The sequence below is a fragment of the Phyllobates terribilis genome, unplaced genomic scaffold (assembly GCF_046119375.1).
Source record: "Phyllobates terribilis strain yellow unplaced genomic scaffold, ASM4611937v1 Scaffold_3__8_contigs__length_932513732, whole genome shotgun sequence".
NCBI classification, from domain to species: domain Eukaryota; kingdom Metazoa; phylum Chordata; class Amphibia; order Anura; family Dendrobatidae; genus Phyllobates; species Phyllobates terribilis.
In genome coordinates, this window is record NW_027362763.1 from 214,352,806 (window position 1) to 214,372,737 (window position 19,932).

The window sequence follows — 19,932 nt, forward strand, 5'->3', positions numbered from 1 at the left end:
ACATAGGGATAGTGGTTCTGGTGTCGCAGGCCAAATATAAATCACCCTGTGGGCCAGAGTTTGTCACGTATGATCTAAAGCATCTGTCACCCTAGCTTAACTGACAGCTTCTATGCTGTGTGACTTTAGGCAAAGGAGCCATAAGTTGAGGAGAAGGTGGCGGCGCTGGGCAGGGAATAGAGCTGGAGTGACAGAGGCTTCAGATGTACAGGCTCATTTGTATATCAATTCAAAAACAGATTTCTCAGTAAGGAACGGACTGACCATGTAAAAAGTATTGGCGGACTTGTCTTTGATACAGTTACATGCACATATAGTTTGGTGGGTGAAATCCTGCTGACAGATTCCCATTAACATTTATTGTCTGGATAAAAAGGCTACCATCCTCAGCACACATTGTCCCTGCAAGACCAAATAGTACAAGGCACCAATTACCAAATCCTTTTCTGTAAAAATAATATTATTTGCTCAAAGATGAATTGTTAAAGCCACTGAAAACTATTGCAATAAAGAACAGAACAGAATGGCACTTTAGATTTAATATGGAATGGTAAATTTATACACCTTGGAAATAATACTTCTGTGTAACTTGCTTCTAGCAAAACAAATGCCAATACCTTGGCATCAGAAGACCAGTAGATTCATACCTCACCTTTTATTTACTGCCTAAATGAATGAATTGATCGCCACCATTTAGAAGGTATAATGAATTTACAATGTGTAGCAATAAAAACAAACAAAAAAAAAAAAACAATCACACACTTTCAACATACTTTTAAAGCACCTCAACACGAGATGCAGTCTGGGGCATTTAATTGAAAGAACACATGCATCATCTATTACATGAAATTTATATAAAAGAAATCTAATCTCCAGTTTTTACATAATACATTTAACTGTCTCCTAAAAACAAATAAAAATTAATATTCTTAAGTAAAATGTGGGCCAAAGTACCGCCAATGGAGGCCAGGGTAGTCCATAATGAAGAGAATCCCAGCCACAAATACTGTACCATGAAATATACACCAGTTCCACAACACAACTGACCTCTGAAAAACCAAAAACATAAAAGTAAAACATACAAAAAGTGTAAATATTGTAAAAAAAAAAAAAAATAAAAATCAGCAGTTGGAAAAACTAAAAAAAAAAAAATCCACAACACACAACGTCAGTTACTGTATCAAAATTACAAAGGTCAATAAAAATATTGTTAAAAGCACACTGAAGACTTTCCATTTAAAATAATCATTCACAAAATAAAAACTAAAATAATATACAAGACACTGGATTCAGGTTTTTCACGGGAATTGTTCGCCCTCAAGGTTTGTTTATTTGTCCTGTGAAGAGAACGGCACCTGGAAGAGAGACAGAACATTTATATACAACCATCTGAACGGATACGGATACACTTCCTTTAACTCCCAGGTTGAATGAGTATTAGGACTCATTTAAGACACTGGTGGATGATCTTCATTTCCTGAACCCCTCATCAATGGTTTTATGGGAAACACCATTTCAACCCAATTTAAAAACCAATTTATACTCTTATCCTAAAATTTAAAAAGCTAAAAGTTCACAAGATTGAGTGCAACACAATCTGCAGCTTGATGCTTAAAAGAGAACCAGTCACAAGATCAAAAGTAGCCAGTTAGTTCTTTTAGAGCAGCCTAAAGATACACCCCCAGAGAATCCTGGTGAGCTACGCCCCGGAACAGTGTTGAAATGATAAAAATAAGCATATAAAGTATGTATGCATGCATGACACACATTTATACATATTATAGGGATAATAAATTGGAACAAAATAAAAGCAAAAATTGCACTCTTGACCTGGTGTCAGGTCCTCTTTAAATAGAATCGGTCAACAATTGCCCTAGGCAAGCAGAGGTACTGCAGACAAGGGCAGACTAAAACCTTTTTTCTGTGGCTGTTTGATGCTCTCCTGCTGTGAAATTCTTCTATTCACATGTAAACTAGCTTCACACTTGCATTAGTGGTTTAATCATTTGCGTTCCTCAGCTCATCATAGCCAGCGTTGCGCCCGCGCATGATTGACAGTTGAGACACAGGCTCTACTGCACGCCATCACCTATGCTCTCCACTGTCAATCAAGAAGTGTACTGGTGGGAAGAAGGGAAGATTGTAGGTCTACTTGTATGCCCATCTATGCACTTGCAAAGCAAATTTGCATGTGAATAGTGAACCTTCACAGCAATGTAGTATCAAAATAAAAAACACACATCCTTGGAAGGTTTTACTCTTCTCTTTCCTGCAGCACCTCTTCTTGCCAAGGGCAAAAACTTACTGACAGATTCCCTTTAATATCAACAAACAGCAGCACTACAAAAATCCTCTACAGATGTTGGCGAGAGGTAAAGAAGAGTCAGACATTTTTCCCCCTCAGGAGTGATTAACTGCTTCTAGATGTCAGTCTGCCGCTAACTCCCATTTCATTGAGAACTCATGAACACTCAGCTGAATGGAGTGTGCTTGTGTCTGGGGTGGGTCTGGGTCAGGAGGAATACCCATCTACTGTATCTAGAAATACAGCTTCTCTAGCCTTAAAACTTTAAATAGTTGTTGGCCGACTGCCATTCCAAACAAACTTCCCATACACAGGGTGGCTGAGCGATCATCTGTTCGGAATGGAGAGAGTGCAGTAACAACGCCTCTGGCAGCAGTTCATCTCCATTAAGAACAACGGATATGGTATGTTGAAATGCAACATGCACAATCCCTTTTTCCACCTGATAAGAGGAAAAACAAATGTTGGCCGAACACGTCGTACACTTTAGATTCTCATCTGTTCCTGAAAATAGTTTGGTTGGGTGAACCCAAGGCATGTGGCCACCTTTAAACTCATTTACTGATGATTCTCCCTTGGTAACTCTTATTCGATTCTGAAACTTACTGTAAAAGGTGGCCATATACATCAAACAGCTGTTAGGGGAACATTTGTTCAGTAGTTAGGTATTCCTCCTTACACAGACCCACCCCAGACAGAAGCACACTCCATCCAACTGAGTGTTAATGAGTTCTCAATGAGAAGGGAGCTGGTGGCAGCTGGACATCTGGAAGCAGCTCATCACTCATGAGGGGAAAACTGCCCGACTCTCTACTGCTCTCCAACATCTAGATACACCACCATACATACAAGATGGTTGGTTGTCCCACTCATATTGGCAGGTTCAACTCTTAGAATGCTAATAAAGGTTCTGTATAATCCAAATTAAATTAAGGTTCGGATGTACCATGCCTCCATACACCAGACAGAGGATTTCGTACACATTAGATTGAAGAGGACTTAACCCACCAATTTCAGCATGCCCAGCCACCTATCTGATGTGCATGGAGGCCTCCTGGCTCTACTCTGACACATGATGTTGGGCAGGATAAGGATCGGGCAGCTTTGGGTCAAACCGTGGATGCTTTTGTTCTTCCTGGAGATAAGCCACTATCAGAGGAGCACGATAGCAGCTTTCTCCCTTCTCCTCCTCAAAAACATCTTGATAATATCTGGTTAATGGATTTTTCACACGTCACATTTTTTGACGTGGAAAAACCACAGCATTTTACACTACCAGCAATGTGAATGAGATTTCTGAAATCTCATGCACACGCTGCTTATTTTTAACTTGCAGATTTGAACCTTCAAAGTGTTTTTTTCAAATCTGCAGCATGTCCGGTTGTTTTTGTAGCATTTTTCATTCATTCAAATGCACAGGGAAAAATGCAAGAGAAAATGCACATATTTTACACAGTATTTTTTTTCTGCCAACACTCCAGTATTTGCAGCAAATTTTCAACTGCAAAGACCAAACGTGTGCACATACCCAAAAATGTCACAAATAAAACATCTTACACTGTGAAAAATTGTGTACGAATAAGGAAACTTACCTGTTGGGTTATGTCTGATGAAAAACAAGAATGGTCTGTCCACTATAAACCAGGGAGGAGAGGATCTGGCTATTAAAATTGCAGCTGTAAATGAAAATAACTATTATTTATCATCTATTCTTCTGCAATCTGGCCATAAATTAATCAGTAGGGAGCCTGTGTATGCACAAAATGACTGTTCAAACCAAGCACAGCACCTAGTAGGGGGGATATAGCCCTAGTAAAAATCATAACTTTAAATACCCAAATCCATTGCTTCATTTGCAACAAACTCTTTTTTTTCAAATATGCTAATGAGGTGTTTGGTGCATCCGGGGGTGCACCTAGCACCTCATCAGCATACTTTAACAATAATTTCTGGCAAACGCAAGTAATGCCAATATGGTGCTGTGCTCACCCTGTGATGCATTGAGCTCATCATTAGCATATTAGAATAAAGAATTTCTTGCAAATGCAGCAATGGATTTGGACTCTAAAGTTACAATTTTTATTAGGGCCATGTCCCCTACTAGGTGTTGTGCTTTGTTTGAACAGTCATTTTGTGAGGACACGTTCCCTTTAAAAGAGTAGGGTCAGCATCCAGATCCTTGGCAAGCCTACTGAAATACATGAGCTCTTGAGCCTGGAAAGAATGGGGTGCAGTGGATCTATCATTGTGTTTCTTACCGGTGGCTGCTGAGGCCTTGGTACCATCCTCTTTCACTTCAATTTTAGCTTTCTGTAACATATGGGAAACAAAAACTTGCTCCGATCCTAATAATGTAAAGATACAGAGTGAATTATGGCAATAGCAATTGTAATACTCTATGTTCACAATGTCCTTTAAGTGATATAATCTCTAGTATAATTTTTTGCTTGATTCCTTTTCTAAACTAAAACCTAAGTTTATTGCAATACAGAAATACAAAATTTAAAAAAAAATATATAATCTAATATAATAGTCAATTTGCAAATTTCAAATCTTTTGCACAAAATCAGTGACTAAACTGATCTGTGTCCAGTAGATGGCGACAAAAGATCTGCCGCTGAAACAAGCAGGTAAGATATCAGGATTACAGTACACGGATGACCCATTGCAGCATCAAACCATAGCATTCACCAAACTTAGGGAGCCCAAGTCCTGTTCGTAAATCTGAAGTGCACAGCATATTCATGTGAGAACTCGCAGATGTTTTTCTACCAGACATGATCACAGGTGTTCTTGCTGCTGACTTATTCCATTCTTGGACATCAGATGGCAGCAGTGTACAAGAAATAAGATTCTCTCTACGCATCTATGAAAAGCAGCTCATTGCTAATCTATAGTCTCACATCTGTAGCAGGTTCTGTTTCCTGGGCTCTGGACCCTCATCAGTACAGAGCAGAGTACTTGTTGGCTGAATAAGATGCGTTCGATCTATTCCAACCTTAAAAGGGGATGTCCACTAATAGGGCAACCCTTTCTCAATCTGAGTGTTTGCCCCAGTTAAAATAAAAACACTTATACTCACCTCCAGTGCCTGTGTTGGTCCAGAAGTGTCGACACTCGACCTCCCGATGCTCATGTGACGTTATGAACTGGGGACCAGGGCCGGTTTGCTGTGGGCCGGAACAGTTCTCTTCACTCTCATTCCTGTTTATAAGAGGGGTATAAGGGCAGAGTGTACTGTGTGGTGGAGTTTGTTCTTTACTCACCTGTTACATAGTCCATGGGACAGGATCAGGCTACAAACAAGACAGGAGACCTTGGCTCCGGGTTAACTGGTTCGGCTTTAAAGTGAAATTAATTTACACATGGCTGCTGCACACAGGACACAGAACCAAGGGAACATCACTAAAAGGAGACTGTCAACCTAACAGTCCTTGTCCCTGTCCAGTCCTGAAACCCACCATCTTCTTCTCCCCCTGCAACTCGGTCAAAATCTTCAGAGAGATAGATAGAGGCCTGCTTCTCGGTACCTCTTCCGGACCTTAGGGGTCCAGATGGAGCTTTAGAGGTGTCCTCATTCTATTAAGAAAACTTGCACTAGCAGAACACTTTTCTCTCTGCTGCATCTCTTTCACCCGGACCCGTTTCCCTGTCTTGTCCAGCCTTCCTCCTCTCCAAACTTTGAGTCATGGACTGTCTGTAACCCAGAAAAGCTTTTTTATTAAATTCCTCTAACCCCTCCCAAATTGTGGGCTAATCCCAACTGTTAACTGCCTAGTGTCCTAGGCAGTGTAAACTGTATCACTATCTGCAGTATGGTTCCCCTAGTGCACAGACCTCCTGCATTCCCACAGATGGCCTTAAAGCAAAGCCTAGAGGAGAACTGACACACATCGGCCATCGGGATAAAACATATTTATATAAAGAGAATGCTAACACATTACTGAAGAATGGTGGTGGGAGACGAAGATGTCGTAGCAACAGAGAGGTTATGTCATATGAGCACTGCGACCAATTAGCACTGGAGTCATGGTCTTCTCCTTTGAACGAATCGATCATCAAGATGAAGCCAGGGCAGCGGCTACTCTCAGACTTCCTCTTGATATTCGATTTTTCTGATGGCGGGGACAGTGAAGCAGGTGGTGATTGGGCATTGGGCTCGCGTGACGCAATATCATCAAATACACAGGGCAGAGACACAGATTGAGAAGGGATTGTCAGTAGCAGACAAACCCTTTAAGAGCCACATTCAACCCAGATGGTCGCAAGCCACATACAGAGTTCCCTCCTTCCTCTGAGAAGTGACAGCCAGTGCCACAGAGTTCACACTAAGACTATTTGCATCTCACAGTTATAGATGATATATTACCAAATATAGGTAAGGTGGGGACCCTTAGATGTTATTTTCTTATCCAACTTCAAGTATTCCTCTAGCTGGCAGTATCATCCCATCTCACCATATTTATCTTTACGCCTCAAAGCCAGTATATGCGCATCAAGATCTGCTCTTGTGTGGGGCTACTCACAGAAGTCACCATCTGCAGAGTCTATCTATCTCTCTATCTATATCTATATCGCAGTTTGCTAGACAAGGTGTTAATGCACCAAGCTGGCAGACAGAAGAAAGCTAAAAATCATGGACCTGTGAGCCACATGTCACTCCTAAGTTACAGCTTGGGAACCCCCGACTTAGATGAAGCTCAGGGGGGATTTATTTAACCCCTTTACAGCCTGTGGCGTATTAGTATGCACCAGGCTGTCACCCCCTGTTCAGCATGGGTTCCGGTGCTGAGCCCACACTGAACCGGGCACATGTCAGCTGATTATTACAGCCGACATGTGCCCGCAACAGCCGCGGGTGGATAACCTGTTAAATGCCGCTGTCCATCTCTGACAGCGGCATTTAACATCACCACGCCGGAAGCGCGTCACTTACCCTGCCCATCGGTGACCCCGTCACGTGATCGCAGGTCACCAATGCGTGGCCATGACAACCCTGGGTCTGCAGCAGTCTCCAGTGGTTGTCATGTGCTGATCGCTATGAGCGCCACCTAGTGGTCGGCGCTCATAGCACAGGACCATTTCTGCTACATAGAGGTGATCTACTCATCACCTTTATGTAGCAGAGGCGATCGGACAGTTGCTGCTTCTAGTCTCCTATGGAGACTATAGAAGCAAACAAAAAGTGAAAAAAAGAAAAAAAGTTTAAAACCATTTAAAAAATATATTAAAAAAAAGTTTAAATCACCCCCCTTTCGAGATGACGACTTGTGTTTTCATTGGCTGTAAGCCATAATCATCAACATTAACAGAAAAACACTTGAAATAGATCACTCTGTTTGTAATGACTCTATATAATATACGAGTTTCACTTTTTGTATTGAAGAACTGAAATCATTTAACTTTTTGATGATATTCTAATTTAGTGAGATGCACCTGTACTTTAATATAGATAGGGCTGGAAGAGGCACAGCTAGTGGAAGCCATGACATGACAGGAGTTTGAAAATAAGGAGGTACGGAAATAATTAACCAGAGTTTTTTTTACAGGTAGGTCAGGAGAAGTTGGAGGAGGGGGCATGGGTTATAGGGCAGGTCACTTAGGGGGAAATAGCTTTCATTGGGGGAATATTTTAAAGTGAGGAGCAATATAGGGTACCTACATATAGAAGAGGAAGAGCCCGGATCGATTACTTCTTCACAGGATTCAGGACCAGTGAACGTCCCTCCCACCCACTTTTTATCTTGGGGTCTGTCATTGACCAGGTATGATGGTGTGGTGTGGGATTTCTTTTTAGGTTTGTCTTGTCATGGTGAGGTGGTCAGGGATGGCCTTGGTTATTTCGAGTTTGGGAACATCAGAGGGATGGTGACCCTTAATCATTTGGTATGGTAGTTCCCAATGGATCGGTTTCCGGGGAAGAGTGACAAGTTTGGGTGGGCAGTACTAGGACATATTTGTCAACCCAGAGTTGGAGCGGAGCGACTAGGGAGTGTTTTTAGTTTGTACTGCCCAAGGTGTTATGGTTTGCAATCCAGGATCTCCTCTGAAGAAAGGATGATTCAAGTTATTGTTATATTTGTATTGTGTTAATAAAGGCAGCTGTGGCCAATTTTCTTCATCGTAACTCAGCGTTATGTTGTGTTATTAATACCGTATACAGTTTTCAATACCCTAAGTCATGATTACATATCCACTAGATACCATGTTTCTCCAAAAATAAGACAGACATAGTCTTATATTTTTTGCTCCGAAAGATGGGTTAGGGCTTATTTTCAGAGGATGTTTTATTTTGCCCCCTCCCCCCCCATGAACAACAATTCACACTTATTCTTGAACAAAATAAAAACAAAACATTTATTAAAATATAATGATGTCATCACATGCACACACTGCACATATGGTACATACCAACTCATCTCCCCTTCAGTTCCTCCAGATTACTGCAGTTGAAGTAGCTTTGGTGACATTATGGTCACATGACTGATGTCACCAAAAGGTCCTTAAGTAGTTTTAATCTCAGAATAGAAATGCTGGGGGCACCCAAGAGAGGTGGCCCTGGGCAACTGACCAGTTTGCCCCCTCTCCAACCTCCAAAACAATGGTCCTGACTGTAACTAGGGCTCATTTTTGGAGTAGGGCTTATATTTCAAGCATACTTCAAAAATTCTGTAGTATGCCAGTGCTTATTTTTTGGATAGGTCTTATTGTTGGGGGAAAACATTGTGATTAATCTCAGATTGGTGCGGGCCGGGCAGCCCCACCTATCGGGAGGAGGTGGAGGAAGAGGTAGAGGAGGTAGAGGTGGAGGTCGAGGACAGGCAGCATATGTTAGCAACCAGTCTGTCTCACACTGTAATGTTGGGACACTTAGTTGTAGTTATGGCCCTTTCAACTTACTTGTAATCCGAGTAAAATTAGCCTTATAGGAGTCAAACATGTCAGTGATTCCAAGGTTTCTAAGAGGTTCCTTTAGATCAGCATCAGCCTCCACTGTGAATCTAGAAAGAACACGGGTTAAAAATATACGCAGAATTCTAGTCATAGCAGTGAGCAACATATAGAACATGTCTGATTGCCAAATGGAAAAGACCAATATTCATTGATTACTGGCAGGTTTTTTTTAAAGTGTAATTCTGGGCCACCAAAGACCCACAAAAAAGTATCAGCACAACTTGGCCAAACTTCATTACTAGCCAATATGGCTTCTAAGATTGATCGGGTATTGTTAACTTTGCACACATGCCTGGTAGGAAATGTCCTAGAACGCGAATATTTTGCATACATACTCAAGGTACCAAAATGTTTGAAAATTAAGAAATAGCTGCTTACTTAGGCAAAATCAGTTGTACTCTCTTTGGGGTCATTGTCATCCAGCTTTGCAGAGTTTTTGTACTAATGTGTGGTATGATGGCAGACAGTGGAGTGCTTTCATCTGTAGGAAGTGCCACCAACATGCTTACACTCCCTCCATGATAAGGTAGTTCTATTACATTGTACCACAGGCCACTGGGAGTACTTGCTGATCCTGTATTTTAATAGAAAAATATAATTAATTACATATAACAGCTCAATATGCCCAAATAAAATTAGAAACAATATAACATGGGGCAAAAAAGCATTTTTGAAATTTTGGTTTGTACAGCCTCTGTTTCACTGTACATATACGGTAGAATGAGTTACCAGTGAATCCAACAGGGTCTACAACCCTTTGATTAAGGTTTAAATCAGTATAAAAGATTGTTTAGGAGAAGATCAAAGCTGCAAAGAATGTTTTAGACAAAAATGCATGGATTTAAGGAAAAAAAAAAAAAGCTCACGAAAAATCCCTTTTTGCTTTTAACTTGCAGCCGCAGTCCAGAAGAAGAAGGTGCTTTTAATCTTGTGGACTGCGGCTGCCATTTATCAGTTAAAGGGAATGTGTATCATCAGTAGCATAAGATCAGCAATAGTAGAAAATAACCGATGTCATGGGTGTAACGATAGATATATATTAATTATATCTGCTCATGTCACGTCAACTTCCATATTTCCTGGATTTCCCCAGGTGTGACCCAGTCGCACGCGCCCCCCGATTGACTGGGCTGCGGGTGGTGTTTCACTGCATGTCACAGCCCAGTATCCAGCACTTAACCTCTCTCCTCTGCTTTCAGTTGCCGCAAGCGCGCACTGGATACCGCCTACAGCCCAGTCAAACGGGATGGGGGGGGGGGGTGCGTACAACTGGGTCATGCCTGGGGGAATCCAGAAGTTGACGTGACTTGACATCAGCAGCTGCAGTCCAGGGTCACGTGATGCGGACTGAGCGGTCAACGATAATGCTTCTCACAGGCACATATGGAATCAGTAGGCATTTACAAAAATACTTAGTTAAAAAGGTGTAAAATCGATGGGGGCATTATACAATGTAGTGGACCATCTCTAACTCAAATACCTGATTTAAAACCATAGATAAAAGGGAATGAATCAGAAAATTAAAGTCCAGGTTTTATTTGATCAATCAAAAGGTGGTTCACTTAAGAAACCCCATCTTAAGAACTTTACTGCAGAACAGAACAAAATACGTCATGCTTGTCTCCTGGTCCACAGCCGTTCTTGTAATGTTGATACTGTCTCCCGGCTCTGACATGAGCTGAACAGTGCCACCAGTGTCGGACTGGGGTGTCTGGGGCCCACAGGAGGAATTGATCCTCAGGGCCCACCCTACAGCAATATGCAGATTACTGTTAACAGATATCCCCGTTCTAGTGGAGCGCCGACTGTAAATCACAGGCGGCTCCTGCACATCTACTGTGCAGATACTATAACTGGGATGTAAGATTACGGTAGTTTGCATTAAAGGGGTTCTTTGGTTAAAACAAGTTAGTCATCACCAATCCATGGGATCCACAGGATCGGTGATCACTGATTGATCGTTTGGGTCCGAACACTGGAAAACGCACCCATCGGAAAAATGGGGACGTTTTATCCCTGACAGGACACTTATCCCTATTTTAAAATGCAGCAGCAGGTGAGACGTCTGACCGCAGCCTCAATCATTCGCTTTGGGGCTTCCAGAAAAAAAAACAAGAACAGCCACTGAGGGAATGAATGGATCAGTGGTCAAGTCGCACATGAGCTCCAGTCTAATGGGGATAAAAGCTCTAAACTCTACCAATCGGTGCGGGTCCCAGCTGTCAGACCCCCACTAATCAATAATTTATCACGTGGAGAGGTGATTACTAGTGTTGAGCGAGTATGTTCTATTCAGAGTATGCTCGGGCCGAGCTCAGAGTATTTACAGCTGCTCGGTGATATGTTTGAATCGTTCCCGTGTGCATGATTTGCAACTGTTTGACAGCTTTATTACATGTGAGGAATGTGTAAGAAATAGACATTCCTCACATGTAATAAAGCTGTCAAACAGTTGCAAATCATGCACACGGGAGCGATTCAAACATATCACCGAGCAGCTGTAAATACTTGGAGCTCGGCCCGAGCATACTCGGCGAAAGGGTTAATAGAACATACTCGCTCAACACTAGTGATTACTTGTTTTCCCCAGAGAACCCCTGTAAGTGCATCTTGTTCCAAGTATTTAATCACCAATGGAAATAAAAGAATCTTCTAATTAATATCAGAGAGAACAAATGACCGCCATACACAACAAAATCCACTATACCAACACCAATAGTACCAAATACAAGGGAGAAATACCGCCACACCATGACCAGACCACATATTACCACCACATAGTGACCGAATAAAACCACATACAAGGGAGAAATACCATCACACCGTAACCAGACCAGATATTAACAGTATATAGCGTCCAAATAATTCCCCATCATTTCTCTCCACCACCTCCTCCATCACCATGCCATGCATACCTCCCCCCACCTCCTCCATCACCATGCCATGCATACCTCCCCCCACCTCCTCCATCACCATGCCATGCATATCTTCCCCCACCTCCTCCATCACCATTGCTCTCCCTCATCTCTCCCCACCATCACCATTGCTGTCCCCATTTTCTAATACGAATAATACTACACTTACCTCTCAGCACGCATCCCCGCAGTATCATCCTCTGCTTCCTGCCCGGTATCTTCCTCCCTGACACAGGCTCGCACTGCATGAAGTCATCAAGCAGCGCGAGCCTGTGTCAGGGAGGAAGCGCCGGGCAGGAAGCAGAGGAGAGGACGGATCCCTCCAGCTTGCCTGCCATTTTCTTCCTGTCAGCAGCGGAGCTGGAGGGATTGCTCCCTGCCCGCCACACAGGATGAGGGAAATCTGGCCATGGGCCCCCTGGAGCCTGGGGGTCCTAGAAGCAGGCCAGATTGCCCTCAGCCACACTGCAAGGGCACTCCTGACCCTCCGAGCCCTTGCAGTGCAAAGCACCGGCGGCCATGTTAACCAGGGGCGCCGAACGTCCTACTCGGGGGCCCGCTGAGGACCCGGGTCCACCAGAGAATTCTCTGGTGTCCTGGTGCCCCAGTCCGACCCAGAGTGCCACTGATCGCCTGCAGCCTTTACCATTTTGTCATACTGGACTTCCACTTTGATGGAAAACTAAATGGCTGCAGTGGTTACGTGACATTACGGTCAACTGACCACTGAAAGATACAGCGCCAACATTGCAGAAACAGCCCTGATCCGGGAGGCAAGTATGAAGAGTTTTTGTGTTACGTTGTGCAGTGAAGCTGGACAACCTCTTTATACACAAAGCTGAAAATGCATACAAAGAAATACAATTCCTCATTTACATCGATCTTCTTTTGACTCACGTTGCAGTTACAACCGAGAAATGGAAAAAATAAGTGGCCACGGAGATCAGAGCCCCCCCACTGTCTTGTGAGTGGTTGTAAAAGGTACCGTGCTGCAGTAATAGCCCAATCCCATGCTCAAACAACAGTAGGAGACAGACTTAAGCCCCACCATGTTAAGCCCCCCATAAACATTAGACCAATATCAGTTGAAGCCGCCAATAATTACGGGCACTGCCAAAAGTCTAATATGTACGGGGGCCCTGGACAATTAATTGTCGGGGGAGTTAAGGATCCGGCATGTTCGATTTCAGATTACTGATCCCTTCGTTCTCTTTGAGGCAAGTCGCTACCAGACATGTCTGGCAGCAGCTCTCAGAGAACACGGGACGCATTTTTAGAGTGTTTACTCTGTGGAAACGCATCAAAAAACGTATGTAATCAGCACATGACTATCAAAGCTCTGTCAAAGCCAAATACCAGGAAGAAAAATAAAGCAGCTTTATTTAAAAAACACACCACACATGACACCAACAAGAGACAATGCAGCGTCAAAAGCGCTATAAAAAAATGCATGTAAAATAAACGCACTAGAATAAGCAATGTAAAAACACAAGTAACCTAATTTACTTTAAGTGCGCCTGTCAGCAGGATTGTGCGCAGTAAACCACATACACTGTCTTGTGGGCGACATTACACTGATTAATATGATACCTTGGTTGATGAAATCCGTCCTGTGGTTCTTGTGTAATCTTTACTTTCAGTTTGGAGATAATGATATGCTCGTGCTTCGGGGCGGCCTGTGGGGAGGGGCTTTATCTTGTGCTCTGCTTATATATTCACTTTCTGCGTTTTGGACAGGTCACTGATCCTTCAGTGACCGGCCTCCTATTTTAAATACTGCATATGTAATTGTGTGGTTCAAAATCCAGAAATTTATATGCAGCAAAATGGCGCCGCCGTCTGCGCAGTAGCATCTCTCCTTTGCCAATAGATGCTACTGCGCAAGCACGGCCGGCAGCACCATTTTGCTGCAGCCAAATATTTTTTTTCCCCTCAAAACAAAATGGCGCCGCTCGCGCAGTAGCATCTAGCACTCCCATCAAAGTGTTTATCCTCTTAACATAGTTCTATATAATATGCTCATTGCAATATGTACTTACAATTGCGAATTTTGCCTTTCTACCCAGCTAATTCTTCTCTTTTCCCTGCTCTATGTAGAAACAGGAAGTCTCTTGTCCCTGCATTTATCATTCCCTTCTTCTACTACTGACCCAGCTGCTCCCTACTCCCCCTGCCAGGGACTTTTGCAGTGACTGATGAGTCATAAGGAAAATGGACCTCCTGTTTCTACATAGAGCTTAGAAGGATTGAGCTAGTCAGTTTTTAATCACATGATATCATAGACCTCATGGAAAATAGCAGAATTAGCTGGGTAGAAAGACAAAATGAGCAATTGTAAGTACACAGTGCTATATAATATGATGACTGCAATATAGTAAGAGGGTAAAAACTTTATGGGAGGAGTGCTTCTTTAATATGTGTAGAAAATCTGCAACATCAAAAACTCCCCAAAAACTCATCGCGGGAACGTAACCTATTGTGTTTGGTAGGAGTTAGTCTTTCACCAGATACGATCAATCAGAAATAAATATCTATGGGTTTTCTGCATGCTACGGAAACAAACCCTGGATAAGTATCCATTTACTTTTATCATTAATTACTTCTTAATAGTATTGGAAGAAAATAAGTTATTATTACTTACCACTACGGAACAAAGAAAGTTGGGCCAGCATTGGGACTTGATAAGCCTTTCCATCGGGACCATGGAAAGTCCGTTTTTTTGTGTTTTCTGGTTGGAAACGAGATTTCCATAGACCCTTGAAATACAGTGCATTGATTACTACCAATCTGGTCATTGAGCTGTCTATCAATTCTGGAGATATTAGGTTGTCGATCATACCTATAAAATACAGATAGAGATGAACCTGAATCATCAGTGCACCTTAAAACTCTCCATGGATTTGTTAGACTATGCCTTATGTGCCTCAAATTTGCGACATTGTATCGACCCTGGGACCATATTTTATAAGAATTACTATAAACTTACATTTCCCCCCCCCCCCCCAAGAAAAACACACAGATGTGAATATGTTATTCACATGAAGGTGTACAAGTGAAATATCTTTATGGTCATATTAAATATTTTTATAAAGATATCCCATACGGTGAGATTTGCACTTTCAAATTACTAGAAAATATGTATAAATGTATGCCTATTTTCAGTACGGAGTCTACATGTGGATATTAAAGTTTGATACATTCTACAGAATTTATTTTTTCTGGATTGTACGCAAGTGTAAATTATATATACACCTGATACATTCATAAACTTCTTGTAAACATTGTGTGTGTACAGGGCTCACATTAGTAAGTGTAGCGCATCTGTGAGCCGCTTACCCTTTGTCTCATTCTTTACCCACTGGTTGATCATAGAGGCAGCTGTGTTCCTGTCCTGGAAGTCTGCACTTCTCACTTGGCTGTGAAAGACTTCTTTATTTTTGCTGACAAAGAGCTCCTCCATCTTGAATCCGCTGTTGGCAAATACTGCATTGGCTGTGTTCACAATATCTTTATTCTTCTTTGCTCCTATTGCCTTGTTGATCCTTTTTAATATTTTCCCAACAACTGAAAAATGAGATTTAGTTTGGTAAAATAAAACATCCAGGACAAATATATAAACAGGGATAAATAATATAAGTTACATGTAAATCTAAAAGAACAATCAGGGCGAAGTCAGAATATGTTCAATTCTATACGGTTCTTCATCCCAAGGCACTTTAAAAACAGTCAACACTGGTACCCAGATCACAGATTATAATAAAATAGCCTATGTATACAGCAGCATGCAAAAGTTTGGGCACCCCTGGTCAAAATTACTGTTCTTTTGAACAGTTAAGCAAGTTGAAGATTAAATTATCTCTAAAAGACCTAAAGTTAAAGAGGACACATTTCCTTTGTATTTTAGGCAAAAAAAGTCATTTTTTTAAGTTTTAAAAATCATAAAAAAGGAAAATGGGCCGATAAGTTTGGGCACCCTTGGAGATTTGTGTGCCCAGAAAGTTTGGGCACCCTTGGAGATTTGTGTGCCCAGAAAGTTTGGGCACCCTTGGAGATTTGTGTGCCCAGAAACTTTGATCAAAGTTTCAGATCTTAGTTAGCCAGTTATGGCTTGTTTGCCATCATTGTTTGGAAAGGCAAGGTGATGCAAATTTCCCAGCTTTATAAAAACCTAGCCTCCTTTAACCTTGTGCCAAAAAACAGCAGCCATGGGTTCTTCTAAGCAGCTGCTTGGCACTCTGAAAATGAAAATGGTAGAGGCCCATAATGCAGAAGGCGGCTATAAGAAGATAAAGCATTTTCAAGTTGCCCTTTCCTCAGTTCAAAATGTAATTAAGAAATGGCAGTTACCAGGAACAGTGGAGGTCAAGATAAGGTCTGGAAGACCAAGCAAAACTTCACTGAGCTGTTCATAGGATTGCTAGAGAGGCAAATCATAACCCCCGCTTGACTGTAAAAGACCTTCAGAAAGATTTAGAAGACTCTGGAGTTGTGGTACATGGTTCTAATCTTCAGACACCTGCATAAATGTGGCCTTCATGGAAGAGTCATCAGAAGAAAACCTCTCCTGCATCCTCACCATAATATTCAGCATCAGAAGTATGCAAAACAACATCTAAACAAGCCTGGATGCATTTTGGAAACAAGTCCTGTGGACTGATTAGGTTAAAAAAGGTTTGATCATTGACTAGAATGATCAAAGGTATGTGTTGAGAAAAAAGGGCACAGAATTTCAGGAAAAGAACATCTTGCCAACCATTAAGCATGAAGAGTGGATCAATCATGCTTTGGGTTTGTGTTCCAGCCAATGGCACGGAGAACATATCATGGGTAGAGGAAAGAATAAATTCAATGAAATTTCAACAAATTATTGATGCAAACATAACACCATCTGTAAAAAAAGCTGAAGATTAAAAGAAGATGGCTTCTACAAATGGATAATGATCCTAAACACGTCAAAATCCACAATAGACTACCTCAAACATGCATAAGCTGAAGGTTTTACAATGGCCCTCAGTCCCATGATCTGATCATCATTGAAAAGCTGTGGCTAGACATCAAAATAGCAGTGCATATGTCTCGCCCAGGGGGATATAGGGGACTCGGTACATGTACCTTTTACCTTGTTTAGGATGTCACGGCAGTCGGCTCCCGGGCCCGTACTCTGGGGTCTCTCTTGAAAAGGGTTTTAGTGTAGAGTTTGTCTCGTGATGCCACCTGTGGTTTCCAGTAATAGTTACCGGCACTGCTGCAGACCTCCGGGTGTGATGGGATGGCAGCTGGGATGTTTCTGCTCCCCACAGGCGGAGATGGCCCCCGGGGCAGTGTAGGTGCAGATGGTGATGCTGGGCATTGTAGTGCAGAAGAGATGGCGCAGCAGGAGTAACTGACAGACAGGAGATTCACTTCAGTACCTTTACTGGTGCTGATGTCAGGTACGGTCCAGGGTACTCGGTAGGAAGGGTGCACTTCTGGACTCTCCCCAGTGAGCAGGTATAAGGCCTCCTGGTCCGTTCCTCCCTCTCTTTAAGCTCCTGGCCAGCCTGCAACTGGGCCTAGCTTCTGTGTTGTGTCGTTCTCTCACCTGTCACTTGGTAGTAGGACCTTTCTCTGGCAACCACTATCCCTGGACGCCGGGGCCTTCGTGGTTCCTAGTCCTGTAAAGGGTTTAGCTTCAGGTCGACCAGGGATCTGCAATCCTCCTGGTATGCCGGTAATCCCTACTGGGTATAGAGGACCCTGTAGGCGCGGACCCGGTGTCCGGATTATGTCTTGGGGTGAGCCTGTGATGCTCCTCTGCCCCCTTAACTCCTTTCTCCTCTTTGCCTACAGCCACACTCGGGGCCCTCAGTACACAGCAGCTCATGTGCTGCTTCTTCACTGGTCTAAGTGCCAGCACACTGTCTCACTGAACTGAACTGCCTGACTCCACCCTCCATAAATATATATCCCTAACAGGGCTCCCTCTGATGGTTTGAGGTGGAAGGGTGGAGGTGTTTGTTTGTAGTGAGGGCCTCTTGTGGAGAAGTCCGTCCATGCACCCTTTTGGGACTTGTGGTACCTGTGGTAGCAGGCTGCCACACATACAACACGACTCAGGAATTTCACAGATCTGGAAGAATGGATGAAAATCCCTCAAAAACAAGAATTGAAAGACTCTTGGCTGGCTACAAAAAGAATTTACAAGCTGTGATACTTTCAAAAGGGGGTGCTACTAGGTACTAACCATGCAGGGTTGCTAAACTTTTGTATCAGCCCATTTTCCTTTTTGTAATTTTTAAAATGTAAAAGATGAAAAATGTATTATAGATTTTTTGCCTAAAACACAAAAGGAAATGTGTCATCTTTAACTTTAAGACTTTTAGAGAATTTCATCTTCAACTTGCTTAACTGTTCACAATAACAGTACTTTTGACCAGGAGTGCCCAAACTTTTACACGCCACTGTAGCTGATCTGCCATGACTTACCTGCTCTGTGCTATAATATAAAATGTAGGCAGAAGTTGACAAAGTAGCTTTTTAGGACTTTATTTCTGCTATGATTAGACATTACAGCCGTGACCAAAAGTCGAGACTGACAATTTTTCGTTTTCACACACAGTTTGCCAATTCAGTGCTTTTAGTCAAATGTTTCAATGGTTACTGAAGTACAATAAAAAGATAAATACTGTAACTTATGAAAATCTATCGATAAAGCCATAAAGTTAATGCAAAGATTTGAACGTTTTTTGTTCCCAAAGCCACTTCGTTATCACTTTTGTTTGGTGAAATCATTGTGCTCCTGTAAAGAAGTGGAGAAGCTCTCAACACTCCCCTTGAAGATCTTAAAGCAACATATAAAAGCATTATATCGCTATATCTAGTTTGGGGCCTGTAGATAATCAGTGGACAGGGTTAATTATTGGGGCCAGTTTCCATTTAGTCAGGGAGTTTGTGGAAAGTACTGAAGAGGGAAGAACCTATGGTCGCAAAGGGTTTTGTGTGTGAAGAAGTGAGACTATACTCGGATAGCAAGTTCTAGAGTGAACAGTATCAAGTTGCAGAAGGATTCCTCATCTCAGGCAAGTGGAGGCCTACCAAGTGTTATCTATACTAGATAAGTGGAAGTGTAGCCAGACCCGAGGGTCAGAGAAGACTGGCCAGGTTGTTCCTAAGGGGAAATTGAACAGGAATATCGGCAAACCAAAGGGCTTAATTACTCATCTTTAAAAAGGACTTTAAAAGAGCAGTGAGGCCCATGAGTTTGGATGCACATACAGTTTAAAGCAATGATGAACAGGGAGCAGTCTGCTTTCTCCTTCATTTTCCCTGTGCATCTGAGCTCTGACATCTCAGTGTAGAGGTCATGACGACATTACTACATCGCGCCCGCTGTAGTTTTTTTTTTTGTTTGTTTGTTTTTAAATAAATAATTGCATTGTGGGGGCCAATTATACTGAGTTGGAGGGCCGTATGTGGGGGCCATCCTATTGTGCATGTGGAGACAACTTAGGAGAAATTCACTGTAGTATTTGTGGAATCATAAGTTATGAGGGCCATGAAAGCTGATCTGTGAACGCCTTTTATTTTTATTGATTTTTTTTTTTTTTTTTTTTTTGGGGGGGGGGGGGGGGTCATGAGGAAACATTTATTAGAACAGAAGCCTTGATTGACAAAGTCAGGTAGTTTTGCTTCATCAAATATGTCACCCAGTGCACATCCTGCACCTCTCTATTCCCGAAGTCTGAACAGAAGTGTGAACTCAATTAGTAGGACACTTGA

The 19,932-nt window shown here is 42.3% G+C and overlaps 1 protein-coding gene across 1 annotated transcript in view; it reads right to left on the reverse strand.

Moving 5' to 3' along the window:
• Nucleotides 1-1,101: 1,101 nt before the first annotated feature.
• The window catches only part of SERPINE2 (serpin family E member 2), a 63,921-nt gene continuing 45,090 nt past the window's right edge, over nucleotides 1,102-19,932 (reverse strand). The window contains exons 3-9 of the mRNA XM_073674624.1: nucleotides 15,511-15,738; nucleotides 14,816-15,013; nucleotides 9,638-9,833; nucleotides 9,206-9,306; nucleotides 4,564-4,650; nucleotides 3,898-3,981; nucleotides 1,102-1,355 (exon numbers count right to left, since the gene is read on the reverse strand). Of these exons, the coding sequence (XP_073530725.1) occupies nucleotides 1,318-1,355; nucleotides 3,898-3,981; nucleotides 4,564-4,650; nucleotides 9,206-9,306; nucleotides 9,638-9,833; nucleotides 14,816-15,013; nucleotides 15,511-15,738 (932 nt within the window). The 3' untranslated portion in view covers nucleotides 1,102-1,317. The remainder of the gene's footprint in view (nucleotides 1,356-3,897; nucleotides 3,982-4,563; nucleotides 4,651-9,205; nucleotides 9,307-9,637; nucleotides 9,834-14,815; nucleotides 15,014-15,510; nucleotides 15,739-19,932) is intronic.